This window comes from Halichoeres trimaculatus, unplaced genomic scaffold, assembly GCF_033239565.1.
Source record: "Halichoeres trimaculatus isolate MK-OKI-2021-1 unplaced genomic scaffold, fHalTri1.1 fHalTri1_scaffold_6, whole genome shotgun sequence".
In the NCBI taxonomy this organism is placed as follows: Eukaryota; Metazoa; Chordata; class Actinopteri; order Labriformes; family Labridae; genus Halichoeres; species Halichoeres trimaculatus.
Window position 1 is genome coordinate 39,233,573 of NW_027437184.1, and position 16,204 is coordinate 39,249,776.

Below are 16,204 nucleotides of genomic sequence, written 5' to 3' on the forward strand. Positions count from 1 at the left end.
TTCAACCTGCCCCAGGACCTGCTCATCATCTTCTACACCTCCATCATTCAGTCTGTCCTGTGCTCCTCCATCTCGGTTTGGTTTTCCTCAGCCTCCAAACACGACGGGCACAGACTACAGAGAACTGTCAGGGCTGCAGAAAAAATAATCAGAGCCAGCCTGCCCTCCATCCAGGACTTATACCGGTCCAGGACCAGGAAGCGGGCTGGTAACATCTCTGCAGACCCTTCACACCCCGGACACAAACTGTTTAAACTGCTTCCCTCTGGTCGGCGTTACAGAGCTCTGTGCGTCAAGACGTCCAGACACAGGAACAGTTTCTTCCCCCAGGCCGTCACTCTGATGAACAGTTAACCTGCCATAAACAACATATATACCTCATGTACAGCTACAGCCTCTGTCTCTATGGCACATTCATGTTCATTTGTCATGTTCAACTTTTTGTCTTGCAAATTGCACATTATATGTCTTCTCAGTGCACTACTTTTTAACTTAAAATTGTGTATATATCTTTATTCTACTCTGTTCAAAGTTGTTTATTTTAATATTGTAATTATTATTATTTTCTCTACTACTTGATTTCTATTTTTTCTACTTTTTTAATATTTAGTGTTTTTCTGTGCTTTTTCTATTCACAAGAAATGACAAAGAGAGTGCAGCTTTAACCAAAGTCAAATTCCTTGTGTTCTGGAAATACAGAGCGAATGAAGCTCAGTCTTATTCTGATTCTGAATGTGTCTCTGTCAGTTCCCGGTGTTCCAGTTTAAAGAGTGACCCTGTAAACTGGAGACCTTAACTCAACATGTCAGTGGAAATCCAGGTTACAGCAGCTGTCCCAACACAGGAGGAGTCCTCAGGACATCCTAGTTTAGTCTCACGTAATGCCAAAGTGTCCTCATCAGATCAGGATTTAATGATGAACTTCAGCTGTTTGAGAAGGAAGTGTCCCACTGGAAGCCGTCAATCAACAGGGTCACTCTTTAAGCCTGAACACCAGTTGATCTCTGCTGTCTTCGTGCTGTACATAGCAGTGCCAGTCAGTGTTTCACCCTTTCAAACAGCTTTGCCTCTCATTCTTGTCGTCTGTCACCTTAAAGAAATCCATCTATCAATAAATCAGGATGAAAACCAGCACAGGCTGAACCTCCTCTACGCTAACAGGTTAACAGGCTAACAGGTTAACAGGCTAACAGGTTAACAGGCTAACAGGCTAACTGTGGAGTGAAACATGGCAATGTTGGCCTGTCTTCTTCTTTCATGGCTTCATCTTTTCTCACAGGCTTACAGGCAGATCCAAGTGTTTCTGATAAATACCAAAGCTTGCTCAGAATACCCTGCGCACAAACTTCTCCCCAGTCTGCAGGGAGAGCCCTTCGTAAGTCCTCTGGAAGAGACTGAGCAAACACTGTGAAATAAATATTCATGTTCCTGTACAAGGCGTTGTTATGTCTGCATCCTGAATGTAAATGAAACACTGCTGCTGGAAACAGAACTATATATGATCATGAGAAACTGGCTTCAAAAGTTTATCAGCTCATAATATCTGTGACACACGGGAACGCAGCTCACAGTCATGGTACGTACAGGCACTGAGAGGACGAGTGTGAACAATTTAACAACATTCACTGTGTGTTTGGTGTTTAAACTGAGGTAAAGATAATAACTGTGCTCAGCTCAGTAAAACCACAGGAAAAGAAAACCTGCTGAGTAGGTACTGCTGATCAAAACAGTCTGTTCTAAAACAAAAAACAATCATGAGATCTCCACCAGGGGGGTATTGCACAAAACCAGGATAAGGGATTAAGCTGGCAAACATTGGTTATCCTGGATGAAGTTAGCCTCAAGTCGGTTGAACAAAAGCTGGTCAAGTTTATCCCAGACTAGTTACCATGGTGATTTATTCTCTGCAGCTAGCCTGCTCCAGACCAGGCTAACTACCAGGATCAGATTAATCCTGTGCTGGCTCTGCTCTCTGTAATGTAAGAAATGAGCATGGTTTACAGCATCTCCATGCTTTTTCTACACATTACATCATTTAATCATCCTGCACCCAAATCTTACAACTGTAGTCATTGCATTTGCTGGTTGACTTTAGTATTGTTTATTTGCACAGATTATATGAAGACAAAAATAACTTTTAACACAGACAGTTGAGAATCCTTTCTTTATTAATACAAGTCCCACAATAAAAGATTTAAAATGATTATAAAGAAAATGGAAAAAACAGGCCTTACTGAAATCAGCACAAAACCAAACTGATGTAGGGGCCTAAAAAAGAAATAATAAAAAAAAAACAACAACTCTAAACCTACAGAATGAGAAAGAGGAGAAACAAAGGAAAAATAAATATATCACACCACTGAAATGGACTACAACAGAGGACAGACAGAAGATAACTTTGTCTGAACTGTCTCCTGAAAATAGGAAAAGCGTCCTGTTTTAAGGACTCCACCTTTCGGAGTGAAAGGGTCCCACATCATTCTGACTCCACTTTCTAACTTAAACAATCTTTCTATTCATTCATTCGGTCTCTTTGTCCGTCCTACTGTTATATTGCAATACTAATAAAGACAGCTTGTCAAATTGCTGTCAGAGGTTTAATTAATATGTATATCACTATCTGTCACAGTCCCCCCTGGATCCCCTCCATCACTGGCCTCCCTTTATCTAAGTTGAGTGCCAGCTCCTCTGCTGGGGTCAGGTCCTGGCTTGGTGGACCACCCCCTCTGCTGGTGTGACGAATCTTTTTTTTTCACGGCTAAAATTGTACAGAAATTCATTCTCAGCAGACAACAAATGTATCACTTCATTTGATAATTGCTCTTTGGGCTACGCATAAGTAACGTACCAGACTGCAGAATAATTTTATATTTGGTTTTGACCTGCTGCCAGGTTCTTTTCTGGTCAAACAGCTTTGTTCTTCATGACAGATGAGGGATGAAACAGAACACAACATAAGAACAATTGATTCAATAGATAACACTGACACAGAGTTGAAATTTTCTTTAAACTTAATTATACTTCAAATAACCTGAGTAACATGCACTTCTATGGGCCACATTAAAGAAAAACATAAGTAGGTATTGATTAGCGGACTAGAAAAGTCATCAGCTCCGCATCCTTAAACTGTAACTGTGACAGTGTGTGGAGTACAGTTTCTTCATTGTACATGTTCACGCTACTTACGCATTTAGCCAGTCCATTATTCACTGCCAGGCTTTTTACCTCTCCTTTTTTTTTTTTTTTTTACCACACTGGTGTTGCCTTTCTTGTGAATTATATGTTTTACTTCTTCATATAGTTAAAGGAGTATTGCCTGTTCATCCCACGTGAAGAAAGATGCACGTCCTTGCTCCATTTTCAATCTATGATTCTGTGATCGATCTCGTGGTCTTCTTAAGAAGGCTGTGAACGCGCACTTATCCAAATGATCCACAACTGGCTTGACTAAGCCACGTCTTTTCATCCTGGCTCGCCAAACGTGCAACCAACTAATCCGAGAAAGCGCCGACGTGGCTTATTCAAGCCGCATCTGCTCATTTATCCTGGATGTATTTATCCTACTTTTGTGCAATACCCCTCGGATCTTCATGAGATCCTCATTAGACGGTTACGAGATCTTCACATAATCATCACAAGATCGTCATTAAATCTTTACAAAATCTTCATGAGAGCTTCATTAGATTGTTACAAGATCTTCACACCATCTTTGTGAGATCGTCACAAGCTCAAAACAAGGTCATAAAGAGATTGTCCTGAGACTGTCACGAGATCTTCATGAAGCCCTAAGGAGATGGTCAAGAGATCAACACTGGATCGTCAGGAGATCATCATGGGTTTGTAATGAGATCTCAGTGAGATCTTCACAGGATCGTCAAGTGATGGTCAAGAGATGGTCAAGAGATGGTTACAAAATGGTCACAAGATCTTCACAAGATTGTCCAGAGCTAGTCATGAGATCTTTACAAGATAGTCGTGAAATTTTCACGAGATAGCCATGAGTTTGCCCTAAGATCTTCACAAGGTCACATCAAGATCTCCGCGAGATCTCCATAAGACTGCCATGAGATCCTCAGGAGATTGTCACAAAATCTTCAAGAGATTTTCTGAAATGATGAGGTAGCACACACCGTGAGAGGGCTGGCCAATCAGAGGGGAGAGGGTTTGTGGAGTGGGAAGTCTTAAAGAGACAGCAGCTGACAGAAGTGTTTTATGCTGGAATGAGGGTTTTCAAAAGCAGCGGTGAGAGAAAAATAAGGATTTTCTTGAGCTATGAACCGTGTACCCTCCTCTTTAACAGTGCACCCACTCTTTAATAATCTGTCTCTGGGGACCCCACGTGTAAAACGGACTAGCTGCAGAACTAGAAGGGAAAGTGTAATGCATTGTTGCTGATCCTGTTGAATCTTCTCTTTCTTTTGAGGAATGAAGTGCTCAATTGATGGGAGGAGACAGGAAGCATTTCCATGGTATCATGATGAGACGTAAGATTAATTAACAGGAGAAAGCACTTTGTCCTCCAGGTGTCAGGTTGTCTCATCATTAGTCTACACGTGGTTTGGGTCTGTGGGGATTAGCTGTGTCGTCCAGAGTCTGGTATTAGCCCCCGTGCCCTGCTCAAGTGATTTCTGAAGCAAAATAAAAGCCGGCCTGTTGTGACAGCTTCCCCCTGCACGCTGCACAATCCAGCTGGAGGGCCAGATGCAATTTCAAACAAGACAACAAAACCCCGTCCCCACACGGCCGGAGCCCTGCTTCTTTGGATTTAATCAGAGGAATAACCCTCGTTCACCTCTCATAATTGAGCAGTCCTCCTGCATTAGCCTCACCTCTGTTGCTGAGGCAACTGGGCAACCTTAGAAAATGAAATAAAGGGGTCTGAGCAGCCGAGCGCAGGTCAGTCCATATTTCTACATCAGGGGGTGAGCTCACCTTGGGAATTCATGTCAAGCTGAGTCCAGTCTGCCTTTGCTTTCAGACCCACACCTCTTCACACATGAAAGAGCAGCAGCTGAAGATTTGAGAGGGAGGCTGGGGAAAAGGATGGAGCTTTGTTGTGTGGCTTTGAAAATAGGCTTATTGTTGGAAAAGCTCAGGCCTGGGTATCTGAAAACTGGCAAGCTGCACACGAGGACGCCTTAGAATCCTACAAACACTTTTTTCACCCTTTATTTGACTTTAATAAAGGTCAGCTGAGGTCCAAACGATCTGAACTGTGACCGTGTTGATGGGTTGGATGTGGATGTTGTTCTCGGTCCGTTCAGTTATCTCAGGTCTTCGTCACACCTGTGCTCAGGGAAAAACAAAGTGTGCATGTGACTGGAAGCTCTGTCTCACACACACACACACACACTCACGTGTACACACACAGCCCGTATTTAGAGCAGACCTGATACTCAGTCTCATTTCCTCATTTCCAACACTTTCCACCATAAAGCATGAAAATATATCAGTGCAACAGTCAGACAACATCAGAGCTCCAGAAACAGTTAGAATCCTAACAGGAAACACTTTTTAACACAGTTTCTCTTTTTCATGTCATCTATCAAATACTCAGGTCTTATGAGATCAGTCTGGTTCCTCCAGTTAACCTGCCAAATGTTGGTACCCCAACTGCACACGCTCAGTTAGAGCTGAAAGCCCTTTCTTTAAGGTCTCCTAAAAGTCCTGAGTTCTTCTTTTGAAATCAGGGGGGATGGAGTCAGGGGGTTTAAAGATGTCCGTCAGATATGAGCTGCACATGCAGTCAGATCAGCTCTTCCTCAGCTGACAGTTAAAGTCTGAAGCCATGTCCACACAAAGCAGGGAACCACATGTAATCTTATACGTTCAAGTCACACTCACTGGCAGATTAGCCTGATGTGTGTGGTTGAAGTATTTTTAAAAACGAATGAGGGGGATATTCGTTTTTGAAAATGAATCAGAATCAGAAATCTTTATACTAGGTGTGGCATAAACCAACAGGAGAGCTTTAATGTGTCAGGCTCCTGAAAGGTGTGGTTGGTACCAAAGGGGAAAAAGACGAGAAAAAAATGCACTCCATGCTCAAAGTAATGGAGTTCCTTAAGACGTGTGATGAAACTCATAGCATGAGCAATAGCATAATTAGATACATTTTGACGCAGCTTCAAAATGTCTGAACGTACCTCATTCCCATGACGATTTTGCTGATTTGCTTATTAATCCGTGTACTGCCTATGCAGCTCATTTTGTTACTTAATGTATTTGAGTTTGATGGTGGATGCAGAGTCAGCTGTCAGCACTTCCTGTGGATGCTGGCGTCCTCATAAAAAGCAGTTCGATTTGGCAGAACGACCAAAACAATGGACCAAACGGATAAAAAGAACTAGAAAGCCCAACTGGACACGGAGCAGAGCCTGCTGTTGGCACAGCTCATGGACGAGAATAAAAGAGTGTCAAGAGGGAAATTGGGTTCTGGGGAAGAGGCAGATTTGGGAGCTCATTGTCCAACAAAGCAATGCATCGATCCTTCTCCCCGCACATATGTTCTACGTCACCAAAAGCAAACCTTTGGCAGGAGCCATATGGAAATGAGGCGGGCTGGGTTTCTTTATTAAAAGCTACAGGGCGCCCACCTGTCAGTCAGCAGAGCTCTGCCTCTGATTGGGTAAATTCATCATCCTTAAATCTTCTAAACTGCTGAGTTATAAAATGAGTCCTCACCCCGTACAGTGTGTGTGTGTGTGTGTGTGTGTGTGCTGATAGAGAAATCAGCTGTTCAAACTAAAAGGGGCTGTGAGGAGTTTCCAGGGGATCTTGAAAAGTCTCCCTTCTAGATATCTGCCTGATCATAATCCACACTTTAACATGAGATTATCAGCACCAATAAAGGGAGGTTATTCCTGAATGCTACTGCTTAGCTTCCTGATCAGGTCGAGCAGGACTGGATTGATTTATGACACATCAAAGTCTCCATGGCAACTCCACACCAGCTGATAAAGTGTATTAGAGAGCAGAGAGATCTGTGTTTTTCTTTGCTGAAAACGATTTCTGTGATTAACTTTGTAGTGATGGTGGACACTGGAGCCTAACTGTCAGACAGAAAAAGGACAGAAGAGCAGAAAAAAGAGAAACAGGAGAGAGATAGAGCACCAGCTAAAGGCTAACACAGGAGCTAATCTGTTTGTGCTAATGTTGACTGCAACCCACAGTCAGCAGTTATTCTGCAGTGGTCTGTTCAAACTTGAGAGTCTATCAATAAAATGAAGAGTGAGGTTACGTTACCTCTGATTGGTAGATGAGCTCTGGTAGGACAGAACCAGGATTTACTAACGTTACATGTTACAGACACGTCTCACAGCACTGAGCTGTCAACGCTACGTATGGATGGCTACTAAACTACTGAACAAATTGACTGTTGTCACATTAGCATACAGATACGATGTAGCACTGGGCTGCCCTGTAGCTGGCTACTGACGTACGGTACAAACTGACAACGTTTGCTTGTTGTCACATTTCAAAAAACAGTGCTATGTAAGTGTACTCTGCCTCGTGGAACTGTCTGGTAAAAAGTTCTCTTAAAGACAACTCATTCCAAAAAAACACGAGCTTTGTTAAAAGTCACTTCTTCATGACAGTGTGCGTGAGACTTCAGGCCAGAAGGCAGTGGCGGACTGGGACTGAAAATCAGCCCTGGACTTTAACTCGGTCTCCAGGGGTGTGCTGTGGGTCTATTAACGACTGAACGATCGGTTTTCAGCCCACCGGGAAACCTCCCGGTGCTCCCGATGGCCAGTCCGCCCTTGCCAGAAGGGGGCGAGGCAGTCCAATTGAAGCAGATCCTCCTCACAGCACGTTAAAGTATTATTTATTTTGTAGTACCAGGCTGTAAAACATTATAAAAAAAAAAAAAAAAAAAAAAGGAAAAATGTTTTTTCTTTTTTTTGGGCTTGGTGGTTTCCAGTGCTTACAGAGGCAGCCTCAAGTGGACACTTGATGAACTGCAGTTTTCTGTGTTGTTGGCTGAAGTTTCCTGCTTAACTCTGACTTTATTTTTTTCATGGTGGGACTCTGTGATAGTTAACATCCAACTAACTTTCAGCGTCTGATTTCTTCTGTTTGACACGTGAATATCGGTAAAAAGCTGAGGGATGGATGTTCAGTGTGCAGTGTTTGTTTACTGCAGTTCATAGGATCTGTAAGAAACACAGTGAACAAACCCAGTGTCCCCTAATCTACCTCTGATTATAATCTGGATTACATTCACATTTGTTCTTGGAAGCCTCGGTTTATGTGCACCTGCACAGACCGCCGCTGACCAGGACAGGTGTATCAGTCAAGTTATGGAACGCAGGTGGTGATTTAGCGGATGTTGAAATGTGTCCTTTCAAAATAAGAGCGAACGGTGACTCGCAGCGCCCCATTGTGACGGTTGGCGGGAGTGTGGAGGTTTATTTTGAAGTCGGATGGTGAGAGCTCACAGATGGAGGAGGCAGGGCTCTCTCTCTCTCTCTCTCTCTCTCTCTCTCTGTGAGGAAAAAAAAGGACACAGGATGACAAGTTGCGGACTTGTGGGCTTCCCGCTGCCGCCTGGATCAGGAGGACGCAGCTGAGCCTGGAGAGGAGACGGAGCGGAGAGTCTGAAGACTGTCAGGTCCGAGGTGTTGCGACCATTCTCACTTCTTTTCACCGCGAAGTGATAAAACAGAAGGAGACTGCTCGGGCTGCGGGATCACACGGCGTCCACATCCGCTCACCTGAAGTGTCCCTTACCTTGCCCGGATCCCATACCTGCTGGGAGGCTGAAGGAAAAACCACCTGACTGACTCTAAGAGCTTTGCCTGAGGCGGACCAGAGCTCATACATTAAGCAGGGACAGGGACACCGACACATCAGCCATGGAGGTCTATACCACTTCCAGGAAACTTACTTTGCTGTCTCTTACCTTCCTGTGGGGGCTCTCGGGTGAGTACAGGACATTTCTTTATTCTTCAGTGACACGCGTGTATTTTCCGATCCACGCAGTAACACCGCTAGGTGCGCCTTACGTCAAACAAAACATCCACAATGAGGCAAATGTCACACAACATCCAAACTTCCGCTCATATTGACTCCACTCCTTCATTCCTACATTTGTGCCTTTCAAAACAAGAAAAGGAAAGAAAAAAAATTCGCAGTGCTTCCTCTAAGAGCGGCATTAGATGGTGTTTTCCATCTGATAACATGAGTGAGGCAGAGGAACTGTGTGTGTGTGTGTGTGTGTGTGTGTGTGTGTGTGTGTGTGTGTGTGTGTGTGTGTGTGTGTGTATGTGTGTGACAGGGTGCAGAGATGTCTTTAAAGCTGAAACACCTGTTTGTTTGCAGCAGGCTTTAAAACAGTAGTGTTTGACATGACTGTGTCTTCCAGGGAGCATTAATCCCTTCATGGCCCTGCAGACCACACTCTGTCCAGCAATGTATGAAGCTGCTTCTCTCTCCGAGAGCCCTACTGTACAGGCAGCCTACTTTCACCCCCTGTCATCTCTTTGATTTGGAAAATTGGGGCACTGTGCAGCTGCATGAGTATTTTGAAAGTGTTTTAAGGAATGAGAAGTTTTAAATGATTAATTCAGGTAAAAATTTCAGCAGCCGCGTCTTGAGGGGAGCATAATTTTACGCATTATGAGATTATCATGATGTTTTATAAGATACGCAGAGATGGCTGTCGGACAAGTTTGGGATGTCTCTTTCAAGGGTTTTCCCTGAAAAGTTTCTAAATGAATGCAGCCTCAGGATCACCCTCAGGTGTGTCTCTCTGCAAAACCAGCAACCAGCAGCAGGCTGCAAGCTGAGCTGCCACCAACGGGTTTTAGAGGGCTGTAAAAGTGATGCTGAATTAGTCACAGGTGTGGCTGTTCATAAGCCACAGAGAACATTATTTCATAAACAGAAACTAGACAGAAAGTCCCTTTGATGACACCACAGCAGCTGATGAAGTTTAGCAGCTGATGAAGAGAGATCTGTTTTTTTTCTCTACTGAAAATGATTTCTGTGATTAACTTTGTAGTGATGGTGGACACTGGAGCCTAACTGTCAGACAGAAAAAGGACAGAAGAGCAGAAGAAAGAGAAACAGGAGAGAGATAGAGCACCAGCTATAGGCTAATTAGCCCTTAGTTTGGGCTGTATCATTCTGCAACACTAATCCGTTTGTGCAGCAGTTATTCTGCAGTGGTCTGTTCAAACTTTAGAGTCTATCAATAAAATGAGGCTTTGCTTGGTGAGGTTGGAGTTGGTAGATGAGCTCTGGTAGGACAGAACCAGGATTCACTAACGTTACACGTTACAGACACGTCTCAGAGCACCGGGCTGTGGGGAACACTAAACAGTCTGCTCACCTCCTGGACACTGAACTACAAACTAAGTTTACAGAGTTTTGGCTGTTGTCACCCACAGAAAAATGCATTACATCGCCACTTTGCATCCTGGGAAAATGTGTTTTCAATAAAGAAAAGTTGAGTTTTAAAGATCTGCTGTCCAATAGAAAGTCACACCTTGAGGAAAGTTGAGTGATGGTGCTCATGGGAAACGGTGTCTTGTGGTGTGACAGATGGATAGCCCTCACAGAGACTAACTCTTTTCTTTCTTCATTTATCTGTGGTTTTTGGGGCTGTTAGCCAAGCTGCCACATTTCTCAGCAACAGAGGTCGTAATTTTCCGAGTCAAAGACTCCAACCTACTTCAGAGCATTCCAGACCTACCATGTCGGACAAGAAAAAAAATGAATAAACCATTTTGTAAGATAAAGTCTTGATAAAAAAAGACATTGATGAAACCAGGATAAGTCAATGAGCAGTTTTGAGCATGTGCTCTGAGTGAGAGCTCTTCAGATATGGTTTACCATAACTAGCTGCTGAATCACATCACCTACATTTATGAGCTCTACTTACAAACAGAACGAGTTATTATGATGGAAAAATGGAAAATGTCAGTGAAAGGTAATGTTTGACTACGTTTCACCATCCACGTGTGGCTTCTCAGTGGATGCTGCCATTGACCAGTAGGAACTCCGACTCCGCTGGCCATTCCAGTGAACTGTTCCAAGTTGGAAGTCAGAAAATCCTGACCTCTGGACCGTTTGGAACGCAGCATAAGCTGACCAGAAATCTTCATCCTTTGTTTACAATCCAGGGGCAACATCTGGTTTAGATAGATGGAGCCTTGGTGGAACTGCTAAAAGTTGCTGTTCATCAAGGATCCACTTGAGGCTGGTTGTAGGAAGACTGGAAGTCGCGTACACACAGCCCCCCCCCCCCCCCCCCCCCCCCCCGACTTTTACACCATTAAAAAAAACATTTTTTACAGCCTGGTTAAAAAAAAAAACGTCTTGGGTCCAAAATGCTATTGCTATCCACACACACGGTTCGGGGGGTGGACTTTTTTGTTTTTATCTAACTCTGTGCTTTAGAAGATGTTAGGGTCATTTGACTGTCCAATCAGAGACACAGCTCAGCTCATGTGACTGATGGGCGCCCCATAGGTGTTTGAAAGGAAGCTCAAAGCGGGCGTCATATCCCATGTGGCTCTGTCCCTAGATTGGCTTCATTTAACCGTATCAGGAACCAATGGGTGACATCGCAAAGACCACGTCCATGTTTTATACAGTCTGTGTTTACAACTCGCAAAGCAAGAGGAGAAGAAAGTAGATAGCTTAAAGACTTAGCTTGAGTAGTCAGCTTGAGTAGTTAGCTAGCTTGAGTAGTTAGCTTTATTATTTAGCTGGTAACCCCCACCCAGCATCAACTGAAGGGAATTTCTGTTGATGGCAGTCAGGACTGTCTCCAACATTCACTCAGCCTCCTCTCTCTCCTCTCCTCTCCTCTCCTCTACTCTCCTCTCCTCCTGCCCTCCCTTTCTCCGTCTCTCCGTGCTCTCTGATGGAGATACAGGACACATCCATGTAAGTCAGGAAGCTCCACCTGTTTCGCTCCCTCAGACTCACTCATTCAGCCTGTGAGCCATGAAGCGAGCTCTAAGCGCTGCCTGGATCTGCTTTTGGTGGCCCACAGCTTGTGTGTGCTCTTCAGCTCTGTTGCCAAAACAATCACATGCGCTGACACAGGCAATCTCAGTCCTGCCTGTAACACCCCGAGGGAGGGGTAATACCTGAGAAATGCTCCACACTGACTCCTGAGACCACATTATGCTTCAGACACCTTTGAGGCACGTCAGGGAGTGATTGCTAGAAATACCCCCCCGGTGCCTAATCTGGGGTTTTAACAGCAGCTGTGATCCAGTGTCACAGACCAACAGGACAACAATCGAGCGCAGCCACTGACCTTGACCTCAGCGTGTGACTCACCATCAATCGCCCTGCAGGTGTGTCCTGAAAACACCGAGCGTCCCTGATACAGAGAGGAAGCCTTCATGAATAGCAGCCAGTGGCAACAGGAAAGCAGAGCGCTCCTTGAGTCCCTGACGGAGCCGAGTGTTGGAGCAGGAAGTGAGCAAACATCCTCCGACAAACAAGAGCAGGCCTCACTCAGAGTTTGAGTCAGAAATCAGAGCAAAAAGGAGGAAGGGAGACAGGAAAGAGAGCAGAGAGGAAAAGGATGGTGGTTCACACAGTCAGAGGAGAAATCCTAAAGTTAGATTAAATTATGAGAGAAGAGACAAACCCACACTGTCTCCTTTAGATTAGAGATTAACAGGATCAGGTTTACTGAGGAAGAGTCACTCATTCCTGCAGCCAGACGGAAAAAGATGAAACAGTCAAACGGATACAGCTCAGCACACTCTGGTTATCACACAGGTAAACACACATGAAGCTGTCATGTACTGTGAGTTGGATTCTGCATGTTTAAAGTAACATCACCAAAGCCTTACGTTACCTTTGTTTATCATGTCTCCACTGAAAGGCATCATGGTTCCTGTCTGAGCATGTGCAGGTTTTAACTCTTGGATGGAGATCTGGGAGCAATAATCCTGATTCCACAGCGTTTAATGAAGCTGCAGAAATCATGTCCCCTCAGTGTCAGTCTGCTGATGAAACAGACATCTCTCAGGCAGCAGCAAACACAGGTATAATGTGAAAGATAAGCAGAGTGAGTTATAGCTAGCTCTGCCTGTGTTTGATGTAAGTCTGTGCACCGTGCTGTAAATCATCCCAGCTCTGAGGACTCATCCTGACAGCAGGAGTCTGACAGGGCGGACGGTGGGTTGTGTTTAGTTGGAGAGTTTAACTGATGAAACCTGTTTTTAAAATAACATTTCTTTTTATTTCACGAAGAGTTGATGAGTTTTCACCATCAGACCGGATTAGAATAGAATAGAACTTCATTTGTCATTGAAACAAGTGCAACACAATTGCAAATGAATTAATGCTAAGCTGCTGCTCTCAGTTTTACCTGTTAAACTCACCCTGAAGAACCCTGATGAGGACCACCTGCTGACTCTGAAACACTGACCAGCTGATTGCTTTCTCAGGTCTCTTTCTTCGTTTCTTGGGGGAACTTCATGGTGAACGGTCAGCTCTTGGTAAAGATTAGGCTGGAACCTCAGGGTGAGGCTATGATACACAACAAGGTTTTTCATGTATCTCTCTATCTGAGCGACCCCTGGTTGTCTGTCGGGATGTAAACTGGGAAATTTTTGCCTCTGTGTAAATCGGACCTCGGGATGCAGCAGGTAGCAACCCATGCTCATTTTTTGTCTCTATCAATCCATTTTTACTGAATTCCCCCTCAGTGTTTGGGTTGAGCCCTGACGTTGCTCCAGCACCCCGTGTTTTATGGGAACATAAAGCTCGTGGTTAGCAGACGGGAGCGAACTCGGGGTCTCCTTCACAGATCAGTAACTCTGTGGGGACGCCTTTGTTTTGTGCCAAGCTGTTGCTGCTGTGTGGTACGGTGGATTCATTTGTTGGCTTTTAGGGAGACATCCTGGTTAATGAGTCCAACATTGTGTCCTAGATTGAAATAATTAACACACACGTTGGTTTTAAGCCGTTTACGCCTGAAATGACTGGAACTCTTAATTTGACATTCAGTGGACCTGAACGAGGTCCTCACCTCACTTCTTTGTCTCTTTCCTTTTAATCTTTTCCTGCATAATTTGAAACTGAGCTCAGTTTCATAAACCCATTAACATGATCTGTGCCGCGCGTGTTTGGATCAGCTAATTTGATTCCATTAGTCCAGGTTCAATAGGCAGTGTGCCTCATTAAGCTTGTTATTCTAGCAGCTTGAACCATGTGGCCTCCTGTGTTTGTTCACCAACAACCAGAAAAGGACACCGGCTCAGCCTTCATCTCATCCCATTCCTCTCTGAGGGCTGAATGTTTGTGAGACGTCCTGATGGTGTAACGCAGGGTTTGGTTGGCACAGGTGTCAGGTCCTCCCTTCGTCAGCCTCTTGTGTTTTTTCCCCTGATGTTAATATTGAAAATGTGTAATAAGACGCTCTAAATGACTCTTCCTGCTTGTTGTTTGACAGTTAATGAAATGTAAAAGCACATTTTTTGTTGTTGATCATCAAACTTACTTCTTGGGTGATGAAGCCTGCGACTGACTGATCTATGGACAGCGCTGCATGCCTGGCTGTCACATTGCTGTGCATAGCTGCTGATATTTTGGCCTAACCTTGCAGAGTGCGCACTGCACCTCATTTCGTTTATTTCCCACACTTCCCAATTCAATTTTGAAGGTCTCCTCTTTCTTGTTTTGGCTGTAAATCCTCCAGCCTGTTCACTCCTGGCCCTGGTTCATGTCAATTTGTTGCCAAAGTCAAGTTAAATATGATCTGGTTTGGACACAGTTAATTTTAAAGTTTCCGTCCCACTCGGCCTGTTTTTATGTGAAATTGGCGTGTAACAGCTCCGGTATCCTGGGTTAAACTGCGACCTGAGGACGAAGCCGTCTTCACATGTTCAGTTTTTTTAATGTTAATGACTGCTCTAATATTTGAAATTCATTGCCCATCCTTACTCTCTGAATAGGGTTTCCAGGCTCAGGAAGTAGAGTCAGGATGAAAGCAGCTTGAAATGTTGGATGTTAAACGTATGAAATGAATTCCTGTTTGGCGTCATTTCATTTGTTGGTGAGGGGGATCGTGTGTATCTCATTTGGTTTGCTGTTGTTTTTGTCTGAGAGCGGTCTGAAGCATCTTTTACACTTTACTTTTTTTTTTTTTTTACCAAATACAAGCAGCTTGAGATGGTTGAATCTCCCTTTGGTGATGTGACGGTTGCAGTGGATGGTGTAGCGTAGGGATCTTTGCTCCCCCCAGAGTGGCGGTGCCAGAGACCAGCAGTGACCCCTGCAGTGATAACACACCAACAGACCAACCCAAAACAAACAAAACACAAGTCCAAAGGTGTTTGAATCAGCTGATGTGTAGAAAAAGAGACTACCTGTGGTCACATTTGGCTGTGTTTCTCAGATGACTCTGCCTCCACTGAGCCCGTCCCTATCCTGGTTCAGTCGCCTCAGGGCTCTTCAACAGAGAAATGTGGAAAACAGATCAAACACTTTCTGTTTGTATGCTCTGCTGTCAAGTTTGACCACAATTCTTGTCTCTATTTCAACAATCATGGATGAAATAAGCCGTTTTAAGCATTTTGTGAGGCCTGTCTGAACCCCCCCCCCCCCCCCCCCTGGAAAGCCTTCATTGATAAGCTACTAAACCAACTTTACAAACTGCTTCCCTGAAATGGAGCAGAGAAAAGTAACGTTTCCAAACCAAAGGATGGTCATTAACCAGGAGTCAGGGCCCAACCAGCTGTCTGAGGTTAACTGGTGATCAGCTGGTCTGTGTCAGGACAACAGTGGAAAGCATTCTCGAGCATTCACTTTCACTCTCAACCCTTTCTGTGGAAATCCAGAAAACCCCAATCCAGACTATTTTTAGATATTCCCAGCTCCCACTAAACTGTGACAGAGTGCGCTGTGAGGAGCCACGTCTTCATCCCGCCATCAGCTGTGTCTGTGAAAGAGCTGTGAATACATTAACATGAGCACACACACCATAAGCTGGACGTCCTCCGTCACGTTCATGGCAACAATGCTCGAGCTGCACCTCATCTCTGGACCCCAGAGCCGGACCATTACTCTCCTCCACAAACGCGACCCGCCATCTGGTCTGAAGAACATCTTCATTTGTTTTCCAGGTGGGTCACTCCGTGGACGTTACTTATTTAACAAGGTCAGTCCACGTGAGCTTCAGAGGGAGTGTGCTCTGCTGGCTCTGAGGGTGAGAGTCCTGATGAGA

At 44.5% G+C, this 16,204-nt stretch overlaps 1 protein-coding gene across 1 annotated transcript in view; it reads left to right on the top strand.

Annotated features, from left to right (window-relative positions):
- Window positions 1–8,488: 8,488 nt before the first annotated feature.
- The window catches only part of esama (endothelial cell adhesion molecule a), a 119,281-nt gene continuing 111,565 nt past the window's right edge, over window positions 8,489–16,204 (top strand). Inside the window, exon 1 of the mRNA XM_074672738.1 lies at window positions 8,489–8,925. Within this exon, the coding sequence (XP_074528839.1) occupies window positions 8,859–8,925 (67 nt within the window). The 5' untranslated portion in view covers window positions 8,489–8,858. The remainder of the gene's footprint in view (window positions 8,926–16,204) is intronic.